Source organism: Epinephelus fuscoguttatus, linkage group LG22, assembly GCF_011397635.1.
Source record: "Epinephelus fuscoguttatus linkage group LG22, E.fuscoguttatus.final_Chr_v1".
NCBI lineage: Eukaryota > Metazoa > Chordata > Actinopteri > Perciformes > Serranidae > Epinephelus > Epinephelus fuscoguttatus.
In genome coordinates this window covers 33,088,431-33,104,419 of record NC_064773.1, presented here as the reverse complement: position 1 = coordinate 33,104,419, position 15,989 = coordinate 33,088,431, and the positions used below count along the sequence as shown (strand labels likewise).

General features: G+C 40.1%; 1 protein-coding gene across 2 annotated transcripts in view; it reads left to right on the top strand.

Moving 5' to 3' along the window:
* The window catches only part of LOC125882979 (DENN domain-containing protein 5B-like), a 119,998-nt gene that overhangs the window by 39,982 nt on the left and 64,027 nt on the right, over positions 1–15,989 (top strand). Inside the window, exon 2 of one of the 2 annotated variants that reach the window (XM_049567053.1) lies at positions 7,600–7,659. The exons of the other annotated variant lie outside the window; for it this stretch is intronic. Coding sequence (XP_049423010.1) covers positions 7,600–7,659 — 60 coding nt within the window. The remainder of the gene's footprint in view (positions 1–7,599; positions 7,660–15,989) is intronic. 2 annotated transcript variants of the gene reach the window in all.

Below are 15,989 nucleotides of genomic sequence, written 5' to 3'. Positions count from 1 at the left end.
TGGAAATTTTATTATGGGTCCTTGAGAAGTCATGAAAAAGGTTAGACATTTTTGTCCATTGCAACGCTGCATACAGCTTTTGTGCTTTTCTCATCTTTCTCACCATTTCGACCTCAGTGCTGTTAAGTAGCTCATTCATTCAAGTAGTTTTGAGTGGTATGTCGTGTGAGACGTTTGAATGTGGCTTGTCTCAGCTGCAAGTAACTGCCTTCTGAGTGAGAATGGAGTCCAACCTAACCATAGCAGATGACAGGGAAACACAAGGCTTTATGGGTATAAGGAGGCAGGTGTTAGAAGAGACTGTCTGTACTGATCCTTGTACTTTCTTAGAGGGAAACAGATTAAGCTGCCAAGATCACAGGATCACAAAACTCCACTTGTGCCAATGTCAAATCAGGCTCACAAATATATAGTTTCATTTTAGATAACGTCTCAGTAATTTCCTAAAACAGATGGTCACTGTAGTTTTGACCGAATGTTCCTCAGAAAGCAGGAAATAGTGCTTTGTTGAGTGATATTTTTAGCTGTGGATTAATCCACATTTGGTGCTCTAGTTTGTATTTGCAGCAGGACGGTGTATGTGCAAATGTAACTGTGGCTCATTGATGTTTTTGATATCACAGCGGTGCTTTATGGCACAGAGGGGGAAGACACATTTATACATACTAGTGGTGTCCCCAACTAAGAATTTATAGAGTCAAATCTGATTGGTCAAGTCTTGCTTATTGTCAAGCAATGTCAAATTGTGCTTTTTGTTGTTGTTTTGCTCACTGATGCATATTCTCATTATAACATTAGCTTATATTTGTTCCACACTAGACAAAGTACGGGAACACACAATTAAACAATGTGTCTTCTTGGCTTGGCATAAAAATTGACTTTGTAATGCGACGTGTATCATCTAGCGCGCTTTGTTGTGTTTTGGGGGTGTATGTAACAGTGGAGTATTGTTCATAGTACTGAAACTAAGCAGAGTAGACTGACAGACAGACTGATGGAACACGTCACACAAACAGCTGTTTCTACGAGCCTCCCTCTGCTGATTTAGACAGAGAATTTCTCGTAATGTCAAAAAATATTCAGCACTCTGCTAGTGCTGTGCTCTTATGTGAGTCTTCTATTCAGTAAATTTATACATAAATAGCCTACATCATGTTTTTTTAGGACAGACCAAGCAATTCAGTGTAAAATCAGATATTTAACACCCCCATGCCCAAATGGAATGATCTATTGTTTCATAACCACATCTTCCCGCCAGTGACAGTCGACTCAACTGTGAGAATTGGGAGTCGAATCAAGCTGCTTAGATTGAATAGTCAACTATTGAGCCCTAATGCACAGACAATACTTAAGTGTTGGTTTGTCTCTGCACGTGAGATTTGGTATACTTTATTACTGAACCCAGATGTAATCCCTGTGCACACATTAAATTGGATTACCAGGGCTGAGCTGGAAGAATATCAGAACAATATTAGATGCAGTTTAGATGTTAGAGGCATTTAAGCAGCATCAATAATCATCTTATGCATGGAGTGCTTTAAGCAGCAGAATATGCAGACCAGTACCTAATCAGTTTAATACGCTACTGATTGATCTCATGCCAATTCTGATCTCTATAATGACTCCAAAGTGCCTCATTGGTGCTATCATTGCATGTCAGAAAGAATCTATGGGTGCAAGTGTGTGTTTGTTTCATAATCCAGAATATGTCCAAAATGTATTTTTGCATCTTTCTATAGTATGTGACTTTGATTCATTTCGAAAGTTCTTGAGATGAATGAGAGTCTGAGACATGAGAACGCGCAGATAAGAGTGAACAGAGGCGGGCAGACAGATGGACGGTGGTGCAGTGATGTAAGAAGCAGATAGTGCCAGCAGCACTGTGTGTGTGGTTTTCCTGTCACATACTGTCGCAGCTGAGCAGTTTCCCTCACTTCTGATTTATTCACCATTTGAACTTGGTGACACGTCATTTCACAGAATGACTGGTGAGACTTTCAGTTCAGTCCCAGGTGCCACAGCAAACCCTGTGGTGAAAAATACCAACCTGTGCAGAATTTTTGAACTGAGAACAGGTCCATCTTTTACATCTCTGCAGCTCAGGGGAGGACGATTAGATGATTCTTTGGATGTTCTCAGAATTACTTAGTTTTTAAGAACATGAAAGAACCAGTGGATTAGCATATTGTAGCCCATTAATAAAAGTCACCTCTACTATTGATTGGTTTCCCCCTAGTTTATGTCAGCACACTAAGACAACCAACTTGCAGAGACTTGTACAGATCTATTATAAAGATAAAGATAAAGGTTTGATCAAATCTGTCTTTTCTGTTTAAGTGATTGTATCATATGGCACAAGGTCAGGTCCAGTTTGGCAAACTCAAAGTCAAGTCAAGTCAAACTCTTAAGTAAAATAGTTCAGTGCAGGGCTGCAAAATTAATGGAATATTAATCACGATTTTGGCTTCCCACATTAAATGTACATGATCAACTGTGATACTGATGTTTAGAATGCGTGCTCCACCCATAGAAAACTCTGCTGCATATCAAATCAAGCACTTGCTAAACTAACAGCAGTCTCCACTTTTTAAGAGCTGTCATGCAGCTATGCATGCACCTTGCAGTGACAGCCATGAAAACCGTAAATGGATGTTGTAGCTGCAGACGTGCAAAACAAAATCATCCGTCATTAGCCATCATCATCCGTTGTTTGGAAGTATTACAGATTTAGGAGGGAACAAAGAGTGCATAACATTCATTTATTTGTGGCGGCTTGTTACAGTTGAAACATCCGTCATCACGTTTTGATTTTCCCGTTTTGGAGCTGGACCATTCATTAGGCGCAATGTTTTAATTTTTTCAACCCATTTTTAACCAGGTAAGTCCTGTTGAGATCAGCAATCTCTTTTTTTCATGGGAAACCTGGCCAAGACAGCATCGTCCAAAAAAGTTACAGCCAAGCAGCAACACAATATAAAACTTACAAGATATCCAGTAACATGTAGAAATATTAGAGCACCTATGTACAATGACAAGAACCAACCAATCCATTCATCGTTGTACTTACAAGAGCTTTAAAATCAGGCAGAGACATAAAAGCTTTTTTACCCAACTCAGTCCCTGCACTCAGATTAGACAACAAAACAAAGTCTTGAGATGTCAGACTATAGCTACAGTCAGATCTCTGTTCAATCAACATACAAATGTACGAGGGGAGTTTACCTAGTATGGCTTTATAAATTAACAAATACCAGTGACTGAGCCTACGAAAGATCAAAGATAGCCACCAGTCCTGAAAAAAGTGCACTATGATATGCAGTAACTAACATGCAAACAATGTGCAGATGCATTACTGTAATCCAGAACCAGTTAAAACATGGCAGCAACCAGTCTTTTTCTGGCCTCAAATGAGAAACAGGACTTGTTTCTGAAATAAAACCCTCAACTTTTTAGGAACATTATCAATCTCAAAAAGTCATCAAGCCAAATACAGACATATTTGTAGCAAGTGACATCCTCTAACCCCCTCCCCCCTTCAATATTGATCAAAATAATCAGGACTATTGGTTTGGCTATAACAGTGCAGTGCTAATTATAGCCATTTCAGGCAGAAAACAAGTACCTGAACATGTGCACAGATAGTAAGTGAGCTGGTGGAAGAAACTCTTTTCCTGTTCCAGACGGAGTCACACAGCAAGGAGGGAACTGCAGAGTTAGCAGACTTAATGTCCTAGACTTATATAACACTTACAGGGAGGTGTGTGTGTATCATAAAGATCAGCAGTATAGACAAAAACCTGACGGGCAATTCACAAAAGGATTGCACAGCTTTTGCAGCTGCTAAATCTGCACAAATTAAACAAGAAATCATGTAATTGTCAAAGCAGCCACAAAGGGTGAAATGCACTTCTAACTGCACTGCAAAGCAAATAGCGTCTCAGTGTTCCTGTGCGGTTTGCACATATTTAAATTATGTAATATACAAATATTTCGGCAAAAAATTGGCCCTTTTCTTAACAAATTAGCTACATTGCAAAAACAGTCTAATTCACAATGATCTGTGCTAACAGCTACACACAGTTACAGTGAAATTATTAATGTCTTCAGAAAGTTGGTAACTAAAGCGCACTGACAGACTGGGGTGTTAAGCCTTATCCAAAATTCTGTGTCTCTCCGTTATGTTTAAATTCTTGCCTGAAGTTTTGAGGAGTGCCTCTGTACCTTGTCACTCAGGACCTTTAAAGTCTCCTACAGACTGTGAGGTTTTAGCAATCTTGTAAGTTTAGTACAAGCTTGGGTAAACATGGGTATGACATCAAGTTTGAGGTATGCAAACTGTACAGCTGTAGCTCAGGAGGTAGAGCAGGTCGCCCACTAATCGGAAGATTGGCAATTTGATCCACAGCTCCCCCAGTCCACATGTCAAAGAATCCTTGGGCAAGGAGCAATGGCCTTTTATATACTTGAAATATGTACAAGAATATAACTGCCACATTTCAGTCCAGAGTGTTGAGCTGGATTGTCTCTAATGTCACATTATTAATAACCTAAAGATTTGTGGGCACTATATACTGCTGTGTTTCTGTGTCTGTTTGCCAGCTGCTAGGTTGCTCACCCGGCAGCTATAGCTTTGCCGCTGTTTCCTTTCATGAATTGTCCTTCTTTACTGGATTATGGTAAGAGCTTGAGGGTTGGAAGGTTTTCCTCTTTGCTGGAATCTTACACATTTCTTTTTTGCCTCCATGGCAAGCTGCTATCTGTCTGTTTGTTTGGGTCTAGCACCAATGTGTCATTTCATGCTGCATTTCTGTTGGTTGGTTAGTAGACATAGGTTGTAACAGAAGTCACACAGAGAGATAGTCATCCCAAATTTCTGACACTGTCAGAATTTTATCCCAGGCTGTCTTCGATTAAGACCATGACAACCATCCTTGAACCGCTCTCACTGAGCGACGTAGGACCACTGTTTTAGAGCCACGACCAAAGCTATTTCCATGTTTCTTTCACGTTGGTCATCTTTTGTGCGGGACAGCCCAAAATCCCACAGTGTAAAAGCTGCAAAATTTAATGGACCTTTGGACCTTGAGACAAGACAGAGAGGTCGCAAGTGAACGGAAATTGTGGCGCTATCACGGCGGCAATCCACTCATTGTGAATTTGCCCCTCAGAGTGCTGTCCCTGTAACACAAACACACTCACCCACACACACACACGTCCTGAGTGTGCACTTCAAAGTCTATTTTAGGAATTCACTAGCTGCATAAAATTACTTACATCACCACAATGACCTTAAAATCCAAACTTCTACTGTGTGTGTGTGTGTGTGTGTGTGTGTGTGTGGAAGTTATATTCCTGTACATATTTCAAGTGTATACAAGGCCAACACTGCCAGGATTTGGGATTAATTTCTCCCTTTGCTGTGTTCAAAACTTTTCTCAAAACTAAGGCACTTTTCCTGGGGAGTTTTATGTGCAGGAGAGAACTGATTAAGGCTTCTAATCTCCAGCCTGGTGACTCCAATTGCAAGAGCAGAGATGATCTCACAGGGATTAGCCTACACTCTGTATGCACAAAGAGTTTCTCCATCAACACACAGATTAGACTGTTTGTATGCTGGTGTAATCGAGACATTTACAGTAGACGGTATAAGCCTGTTTTTTACTAAATATGGTTATAGTGTGTTAAAGGGGAATGCCACCAATTTTACAGAGTGACGTAGTCCTGGGGAGTAACACTCACCCTGCCCTGTCACAATAGTTGTATAATGTCTTCTGTGGCTCTGGAAGCGCTTTGTCAAGTCTAAGAAAATAATCCTAAATATGTCATAATGATGTCATCAGAGTTATCTCAGCTTGGGCTTGGAGACTAAAATTTATAACAGAAAGCCTGTATTATAAACTATGGGGGCTTTGAATTTGAAACTGTTCAAGCTTTAGGTCTTTATTTTTAGGGCTGCACAATAACTGTATTTTTGCACAACAGACACATTGCAAAAGACTGCCTGAAATGGGATGAAGTTTTTAAAAAAATATATAATTTTTCAGGGTCCAGCATTAACACCAGCCAGACCGATATGTTAGATTTTCCGTTTGGCAAGTAAATCTCAGAAGCCTATATGATAGCATCATGCATTTGCTGCAGATTTGTCAGCTGCACATCAATTATGCGAATTTCCCGTTCCACCACATCCCAAAAGTGATCTATTGCATGGAGATCTGGTGACTGTGGAGGCCATTGAGCTTTGTGACATGGCACATTATCCTGCTGGAAATAGCCATCAGAAGATGGGTACACTGTGGTCATAAAGGGATGGACACAGCAACTCAGTAACAATACTTGGGTAGGCTGTGGTGTTCAAACAATGCCCAGTTGGTACTTAGGGGCCCAAAGTGTGCCAAGAAAATATCATCCACACCATAACACCACCCTACCATCTGAATGTCACAGCAGAAATCGAGACTCATCACACAGGAGTTTAGGAGTTCATCAGAGCGACAGCATGGGGAAGAAACTGTCTTTGTGATGGGTAGTTTTGGCAAACAGTGCTCTGTAGTGCTTACTGGAGAGGAGTTTAAACAGATTTAAACAGACGTGGTCTTCTGCATAACTTGGTTGTAACAAGTGGTTATTGGAGTTACTGTTACCTTTCTATCGACTTGAACCAGTTTGCCCATTTTCCTCTGACCTTTGACATCAACAAGGCATTTTTACCCGGAGAACTGCCGCCCACTGGATATTTTCTCTTTTTTGGACCATCCTCTTTAAACCCTAGAGATGGTTGTGTGGGAAAATCCCAGTAGATAAAAAGTTTCTGAAATACTCAGACCAGCCCGTCTGGTACCAACAACCATACCACATTTAAAGTCACTTAAATCTCCTTTCTTCCCTATTCTGATGCTCAGTTTGAACTTTAGCAGGTTGTCTTGGTACCATGTCTACATGCCTAAATACATTGAGTTGCTGAGTGGCCTATCTATTTTCTTGGAAACCGTCCAAGGTTTGACTGAGATCTAAATATGACGTCAGTGGTTTGCTGCTCCTGGATGTCTTTTTGTTGTACAAATGCTGCTTGGTGCAACTCCAAAGAGTTTGCTGCTCACTAACACTAAACCACAAGCTACTACTTCACTTACAGCTTCATCTTTCAAGGCAAACGCTGACATGCATCTTAACATTTTCATTGAGTCTTGCACGTCTGAAATGGCACTTTTTACTCTCTCAAAGAATACATATATTTATGGACAAAGTCTTATGATGAAAAAGAAAGGAATGTTACACTATGCAGACGATTACCAGCAATTTGTGTCATACATTCTGCTTGTGTCTGCAGTTTGTGGCAATTACACTTTGTTGGTGGTTCAGTGTCTAATAAAAGTAACACTAAAAAGTGCCATTTTAGAATAATACACCCTGTCAAGCCTATGTGTTATGTCTTAAATGCCATGCCATGCTCTGTTGTGATACTGATAGTGTCTTGTTCATGCTCTACTCATTCCCATGCATTTATTAATCTGCTTTTCTGTGTGCATTTGTTTTGACATTGCGCTCTTTTTCTTTGTTTTTTCGCTCCATGTTTTTCTGCATGTGGCTCCTCCATAGCTTTGTACCAATGGCTTGAAGCAGACCGCCAAGGCAGGGATCCAGAAACTGCAGCCACAGGTAAAACACCATCCACTGTTCACATCTTCATAACAGAGCGCAACACCTCACACTGTCTGCATGGCCCGCCTGCTTTACCTCAGTCAGCTGTTCACCTCGTAAGCTATGTGACCTAATGTGACGTCAGCCATGCCCCGGTATAGATTTACAGCTCTAAAGTGATTTCACTGGAGAAAATGAATGGGATTTTTACAGAATCACTTCATGCACAGACCAAGTTTATCAGGTTTGTTACACTTAAAGCTATAGTGCGTAACTTCTACAGGTCCGTAAATGTCCGTTTCACCCAAGCCACTACAAGAGGAGATGACACAATGCTGATTAAGCCGATCGGCTCCTCTAACATCTCGCGGTGTTTTTCAATATACATTCCCGCGCTGGCCACAGGAAATGCTTCCTCACAACAAGAAGGGATGGGGAGGAAGAGCGGAGAGTGTCATAGCAAGAGGTAGAGCGCAGGTAGAAAAAGAAAGCAACATGGTGGAGAAGCGGCTGAGACAGAAGTTCAGAAGTGGATCCTACCACAAAGGCAAGTGTTACTCTGTGTACCGTGTGTGGCGACTGGCAAGTGTTACTCTGTGTACACGGTGTGCGGCGAGTGTTACTCTGTGTACATGGAAGTGCCGCCGGCTTATTAGTTGTAATAACGCATTATCCGCTGGGAGGCGACAGAAATTACGCACTATAGCTTTAAGTGTTTTGACCCATTTTTGTTGCAGATGAAATTGGGTCCTGTCTGTGACCATTCTTATCAGACAGCCCCAACATCTAAGACCTATGCTATAACTTAGGCTTAAAGGGATAGTGCACCCAAAAATGAAAATTCAGCCATTATCTACTCACCCATATGCTGATGGAGGCTCAGGTAAAGTTTTAGAGTCCTCACAACACACACTGCTCGTCCGTAGTGATCAAAGTGTCTTGAAGCCCTGATATAAAAAGTTGTTTGGAAAAACATCATTTGAACGCTGTTTTTAGCCTCATGTAGCCTGTAGTTCTAACTGCCTCTCTGTAAACCGCGTTCACATGTGCACGTGTGTGCGCTTGTGTGCGAGTCCAGCAAAAGCACGTGAACACACATGAACGCAGTACCTATGTCTCACGGTCTCGCAAAGTGCACACATGTGAAAGCGGTGTACAGAGAGGCAGTTGGAGCTACAGGCTACAATGAGGCAATGACATTTTATGTCCAAAAGGTCAAAGGTCATCTTTACTGTGACATCATTATATTATGCAAAAACACTTTACTGGCCATTACTTAATGTCATGTCTCAGGAACAGAAGGGGAGACATTTGGTCAGATACTTAACTGGTGACACTAATCTTGGGTGTCCACCTTGAAACTGTGCTGATTGTATAGATCTTCTGTGCTGTCGGGTGGAGGATGTGTGTGAAGCATCCATGTTTTTACAGATATGGATATAAACTGTAACTGGACTGTAACTAGACTGGTTTGCAGAGACGTACAACCATGAGGTGGTGTTCTAGTTTCTGTTGCTTTTTTTTGCCCAGGTTAAATATTCTCTGAGTGAACTGAAATGTATTGATGTATTTTTTGAATGCGCGTGCATGTGTTTCGTACCTTTTGACTCCAGAAACGTGAGCTCACCCAAAATTGTAATTTCGAATAGTGTAGATTTAACATGCACGTAATGTTTTGGGGTTTTTTGTGTGTGTGTGTGTGTGTGTGTGTGTGTGTGTGTGTGTGTGTATTTCGATATTTCGAACATTTAATGACAGCATTCTTTACATTAAATTATTTCTAATGAATCTCATTGTTATTCCTTTATTTAGTACATTGATTTTGAAAAGTGGCTGATAAAATGACAAAAAAACTTGCCTGCCATAGTCACAGGCACTGGAAAATGGTAATTTCAACCCTGTGTACAGGTAATAATACATTAACAAAAAAGGTCTGGTCCTTGTGGAACACCACATTTAACCTTAGAACACAGTGTAAACCCCAATCCATCCATGAAACAATATTTTAATGTAAAGTCTACACAAATGCCCCAGATTGTCAAAATGACATAAAAACTTCATCTTCACTTGACACAAAAACAGTTCAACAATTCATTCAACATTTTTTGAGTTTTGAGTGAATTTTACTCAAATGTTTAAAGCCAGTTTAGTTTAAGCGCAATAAACAACACTGTCATTGTGCATTTAACTTATTGTGACATGTTGGGGCTAAATGAGTGGAATTTCCCAGCATGCTGTGAACAATGTGTTTAAGGCCATAAGATGAAGAAAACTGCAGGGCTGGGCGGTATGACCTAAAATTTATATCACGGTATAAATCGAATCCCTTCACGGTAACGGTATATATCGCGGTATAAATTTAAGTGTAAAAGTTATAATAGAAGTGTTTCTGAATGAGTTTTGTAGTCCCTTAGCAAAGCTAAATTGATAAAAAAAAAAACAACAACAACAACAACAACAACAACAAAAGCAAAGATATAATGTATTTTTTAGAGCATTTATTGTGCAGAATGCAGATCTCAAAACTCAAAATTAAAACCCAGTACTCTATGGTGCAAAATGTCCCCTGGGATCTATATCAAAAGGTAATTTCCTTCTTTTAGCAAAATCCTAAATGACTGAGTTGTGTTTTTCCACCTGGACCTTTATGCTCTGCCATTTCTCCTCTAATCATCACGCTGTAACCTGTGACAGGCTGCTATGATACCACAACTATCACACATTCACATATGGAGTTTTTTGTGGAGCCCCTAGCGTCACATAGGTTTACATTACCAAAGGTTTATGACAAACTCTCTTGCCGAAAACCAACTCCCGTGTGCGCACGGTGAGAGAGGAGAGGGAGAGACGCTGTGCTGCTGCCAGAGGAGACACTGAATGAGTTCCCTCTGAGCGGTAAGTCGCTAAAAGAGTCTGAGAAGTCCAGGGCTGTTCATAAGACATTAACTCACTCACTCACAATTTCTCCAGCAACACATGTTGCACGTGCTACGCTAAATCACGGACGTGAACCAGCTCCTCTTGCTCCGCTGTCTCTGTGCTTGCAGCCATTTTCACACTGAGGCAGGTGCGATGACGTCATCGACGATAGGACGGTAGAGCGCAAATCTCTACCGTGGGCCAAATTTATATCATTTCTACCGTCTACCACATATACCGTGCAGCCCTAGTTTAAATGTGTTCTAAATCATTGAGGATACCCATTACGCAGTGATTAATTTTTATGCATTTCACAGTGGTTCTAATGGGTTACAGTTAATGTTGGGGTAAAGACATTTTGCACCATGAATACTGTTAGTATACAACTTTATTTCACCTCAGTTGCGCTTAGGTGAAATAATGAGCGCTTCCTGGTTCAGAATTCATTTCTTTGCCCTATTCTAGCAATCGAGAAACCTAAGGTGGCCAGGGTATCTTTTTTTTAGTTTAATGAAATAAGTAAAATTGTTTTAAAATGTGTACTTAATGTTTTTATGTTCATGTGACATAGCATGAAATGCTCAAACAACAACAAAAACAACCAAAAACATGTTACAGTGACAAAGTTTTTGTCAGACAAGAGTCATGTGACACATGTATTTTGTGTTTGGTGTACTCAAACTTTTATGTTAATAGGGGTGAGAATCACAAGAGGATCCACGATACAATATTATCCCAATACTTAGGTCACAATACAATATTTTTGCAATTAAAATATGTTGCGATATGCTGAGTATTGCAATAAAATACATTGTAATATATTGCAATTTATTACCCTTTTTCAACTGTAAGTTGTATCCCGAAAGGAAAACTTTCAGCATCTCTTTTACCTAATAAAGATAAAGTTTTCAGTCTGTTGATCTCACTTCAGCCTTTTTTTTTTTTTCCAGCAAAATGTATCTAGTGGACTGAAAACGCAGTTGATCATATTATTCTAGTAGTTTGCCTAAAGTTTAATTTGTACTTGTAATATTAGTAATTTATATGATAAAAAATTAATTCTTGGCATTGTGTGGCAATACAATATTGCCACAAGCTGTATAAAAAAAGAAAATTAAGTTGAGTGTGCGATTGGAGTTTACAGTGCAGGATGATATTACCTGATTGATATTTACATTGGTCTATGATTTCAAAAATAGACAAAAACTATGACCTTGTAGCTTAGCAAATGCTGGGATCTAAAATGGAATCATCAGCACCCAATCCTAAACTGACTGATCACCTGAGTTAATGCAAAAGTCATCATCACAGAGCAATCAGCTGATAATAGAAGCAACAATAATAATGGTTTGAGGATTATGGTGCACTACATACAGCCATGTTCATATTACATTCTTTCTTTATTTAGAGTATCAAAGTAGCTGACATGATCCAGCAATCCAGGCTGATTTTGAGAGAAAAGAAATCACTTCAGTCTAAATTTGTCTAAGGCGGACATCAATTCTATGGTCTCCAGATCCCTGTGTATTACGGGCTCCACCACCCCCACCTGGATTACTTCCTTCAGTACAGTTCATCCTCTTAGCCCCTCTCTCTCTCATTTTCTTTCTTCATGGTACAGTATTTGGGTCAACTTTCTCTGAGCTTGTTATCCAAATCAGTCTCTCTCGTTCTCCCTGGTTGTAGCTGACTATTTTTACCTCCGGCCCTCGCCTCATCCGAACCCTAATGAAAGAAATTCAGTCATCCTGTTTCCCTGCCTCTGGGTTATTGTTTGTTTCCCTGCTTGCAGACCAGAGTTTGAGGAGTTAATGAGAGCAGAGGGTGGAGGGGCTTAAACATGGGGCATCTTCTCTCTCCTGTTTTCTTTCCTTTCCTCTTCATCCTTTCCCTGTCACCTTCTCTTTGTCCTTCTCGTGCTCACAGAGATACAGATACACAGCCCTGGACCCCTGGGGCACACAGCTAAGTAGTGAAATCATGATGTATGTATTTGGATCTATGTGTGTGAGGGAGAGGTAGACAAAGAGATTGAGTGTGTGTGTGCGCAGTATGTCCTCAACAACTTGAGGCCACTGCACTGCTGTTTGTACATGAACCAAATCAGATATCGCCTTATCAGGTGTTGTAAAAGTCATCTCATCCTTTGTGTACAGTAGTGTGTGTATTGTGCAGGTGCAGGGGAAAGAACTAGAGGGAGTCAACCCGTGGCAGACAGTCCACCCCTGACTGTGAAACATTGTTTTGCTTTGTTTTGTTCCTCGAGCCTCCTTAAATGTCAGCTAGCCTTTTCATTATTCATCTGGCGCTGCCTCTCAACCTTTCACCTTCTCTCTCTCTGTCGATCATTGAGGCCTCAGGGGTACACACAATGCAGTTTAGAGAGAAGCATTGAGTGTAAACATAATTGTGTTTATTTGCAAGAAAGCTCCACAGGGTGCAACAGATCCTAGCTGGAGGCATTATGTTGTCGTTGTCCATCCATCCCATCCTTGTGAACATGATATCTCAAGAACACCTCAAGGGAGTTTCTGCAAATTTTTTATTAAACATTTATCATAAACGCTAACCTGGCTGGTGGCACACATTAACATTAGCCGTTTTACTATTAGCATTGGGTGACAGCCACATTAACTCACCCATTTACATTTTATTAAGGCTTAATTAAAGTTACGCATAATTAAGGGGCAGGCTGCGTTGAGTGACATGCTGTCTACAAGGTGTCACCAGTCTATGATTCAGATCCACCCCTCACCCCTCTATAGCTCCACCCTCTCATCCAAATATGGTCACTTTTGGCTCCAAACATTCAACATAGTGATGGCCATAGTGCCAACCTTGAGGCTTCAAGGAGTCCACAAACCAATTATTTTTACATTGAGTATTGAGTCTTACTGGAATATGATAAAATATTCTTAAAAACAAAGGAAATTAGGATTAAAGGCCTGTGTATAATGTAATAAAGGCTCCTACAGGTAAGATTAACAGGCTCTATTTGAGAATTTCTTGTAATTGTAGAGTGTCATTGTGTTAGCCTTGTGTTAGCCATATCATCACACAAAACCCTTATTGATCCAGTGACAGGGCCACCCTGGAATGATCAATGATTAAATGTTCCAAACGATCAGTCTGCCCCTCCTCCTTCATCCTGCACTAGTCTTCAGTAACCTTCTGACCCCGTCCCAATCATATAAAGGTCCATACTATCTGCAGTCAATACACCAGTGCTCCCAGTTACAGAGCTCATTCACTCAAATGAAATCAATGGAGGTTTGTCTCCATGTTGTAGCAGTACTGTCGGAGATCTGGTCGCTGAAATGTAATGAAATGGTGGTGATTATTGGTGAGATTTAATAGTCCACAGAGAGTCATTACAGAGCGACAGATTTGACTGCAGTATGAGAGCACCATCAGCACTTCATCATTGAAAAAGTTGTGAGTATTTATCCTGTTGAACTGCCCCAGAGCAAGACTCGTCATCATCTTTTTAATTGGTTATTGTCCCACTGTGGATAAATGAAATCAATGAATTGACTTGATTCAGAATGGCTTTCAACTCGTGGATCACTGGTGTATAGCTGACTGCCAAAGGAGACTAGCCAAAAGAGAAAGCCCACCATTGTTACGCTTTTAATGGTTGGTTTACCCAAATTCCAAAAAACTTTTGGAAGTACTTTGTACTGAGGAATTAGTCATTATGATGTCTAAAGGTCAGATGTTGTATGTTTCCTTGTTTCCTGTTAAATCAAACACACCAGGGGAGAGAGAAGGCGACAACAATGTTGCAGGACATTTTTGACATTACACAAATGACAATAGGCAGCAGAGCAAAATAGGTCATTAAATTAGGGAGCAAAAAAAGAAAAATATATATATAAAGTACAGATAGAGAAACGTATACATATATATAGATGCGTATTTCATATGTCTTATATGTTTACCTTGTTTTATGAGTTTGTGTGTGAAAACAAACAAACATAAAATAAAAGATATGGAGTAGAGGAATAAATAAAAAGCAGTCTGTGAGCTGTAAGGAGATGGACTCTTTGTATGTTGTTGCTTGTGTGTGTGTGTGTGTGTGTGTGTGTGTGTGTGTGTGTGTATCATAGGTTTACTGTGTATATATAAGTAACTCTGCTTAGGATCAATATAGAAACAATTAACAATGTATTGATACAAAATTATAGATGCAAATTGTAAAGAAAAAAACTCATGAAATGTAGGACTTAATAGAAGGATCTGTCAGAGAGTGTATCAAGTTTTTTGTAAAGATAGATGTCTTCATATATGTTACATTGTAACACGTTGCTCTGTCTCCACCTGTCTCTGAGGACAGAGCTGACACAGCCTGACTTCTCTCTCTGTCTCTCCCTCTCTTTTTTTTATAGTTGCTATTTGAATTGTGCCATTATGAGTGGCCATTGGGGGCCCCCTTTTTCTCCATTTTTTTGGGGGGTCCCAAATATTTGCCTGGTCTGCCTCTCCTGACAGAACACCACTATCTATTGTGTAAAGATATAGCGTCCTAAGCAAAGAATGAAGTCATGCCACCACTGTTAGCTCTGTTAGCACTGTTTATGGAGTAAGCACTGTTAGTTGTTAGTAGGGGTGTACCGATCCATTGATCTGGATCGATATATTGATTTAATGATCAATGATCCAATATCATTGATGTACAATGAAAACATTGAGCCATATCATATGTCTAGCATAGGCTTTTAGTCTGTGTCACTGTCAAACAGTGGCAGGCAGATGGCAAGCAGCCAAGAGAAAGACAATGAGGATAATGTTATTTACGCAGGAATAAATCAGCAGAGTGGAAATATTTTGATTTTCAGAGAAAATACAGGACAACAGACAGAGCACATGGCGTATGTAAACAATGATGTTACGAGATAAAACACTAACATAACGTTACCTGCCTGGAACAGCATGTCACTCCGCTAACTTCTTGGTTTAGCAACATTAGGTGCGCTGTTTTAACAATGTTCGGCTGAAAAACCGTGCATGCAGGCTGAAATTCAACCGTGCTGTTCTGTCAGGAGATGCAGTGACTTAAACCACCGGTGAGTAAGAAAAATAATAATGTTGCATGTAATTCATTAAGCTATGAGTAGAGGAAAAAGTCTGCTATCTGTTAGGCTAATTTATGTTAACATACTAAAGCTAATAATGGGTGATTAGCAAAAAAACAATTGTTTTGTCCATGAACCTTGACAGTTATTACTGAGCTGAATGTTAATAGTTTTGTTGAATGATCTTGTCGTTAATCTGTGTTTTATGGCTGTTTGGAGAAGTTGGCCTTCAGGGCTTTAAGACAGATATTTCTGAAGTTTTATGAAAAAGATGATGGTTTGGGTTAAAATGAAAAGATTTCTTCCAGAAAGGTCTCTCTGACAGAAAGCCCTGCAGGTTAACTTATCCCACTT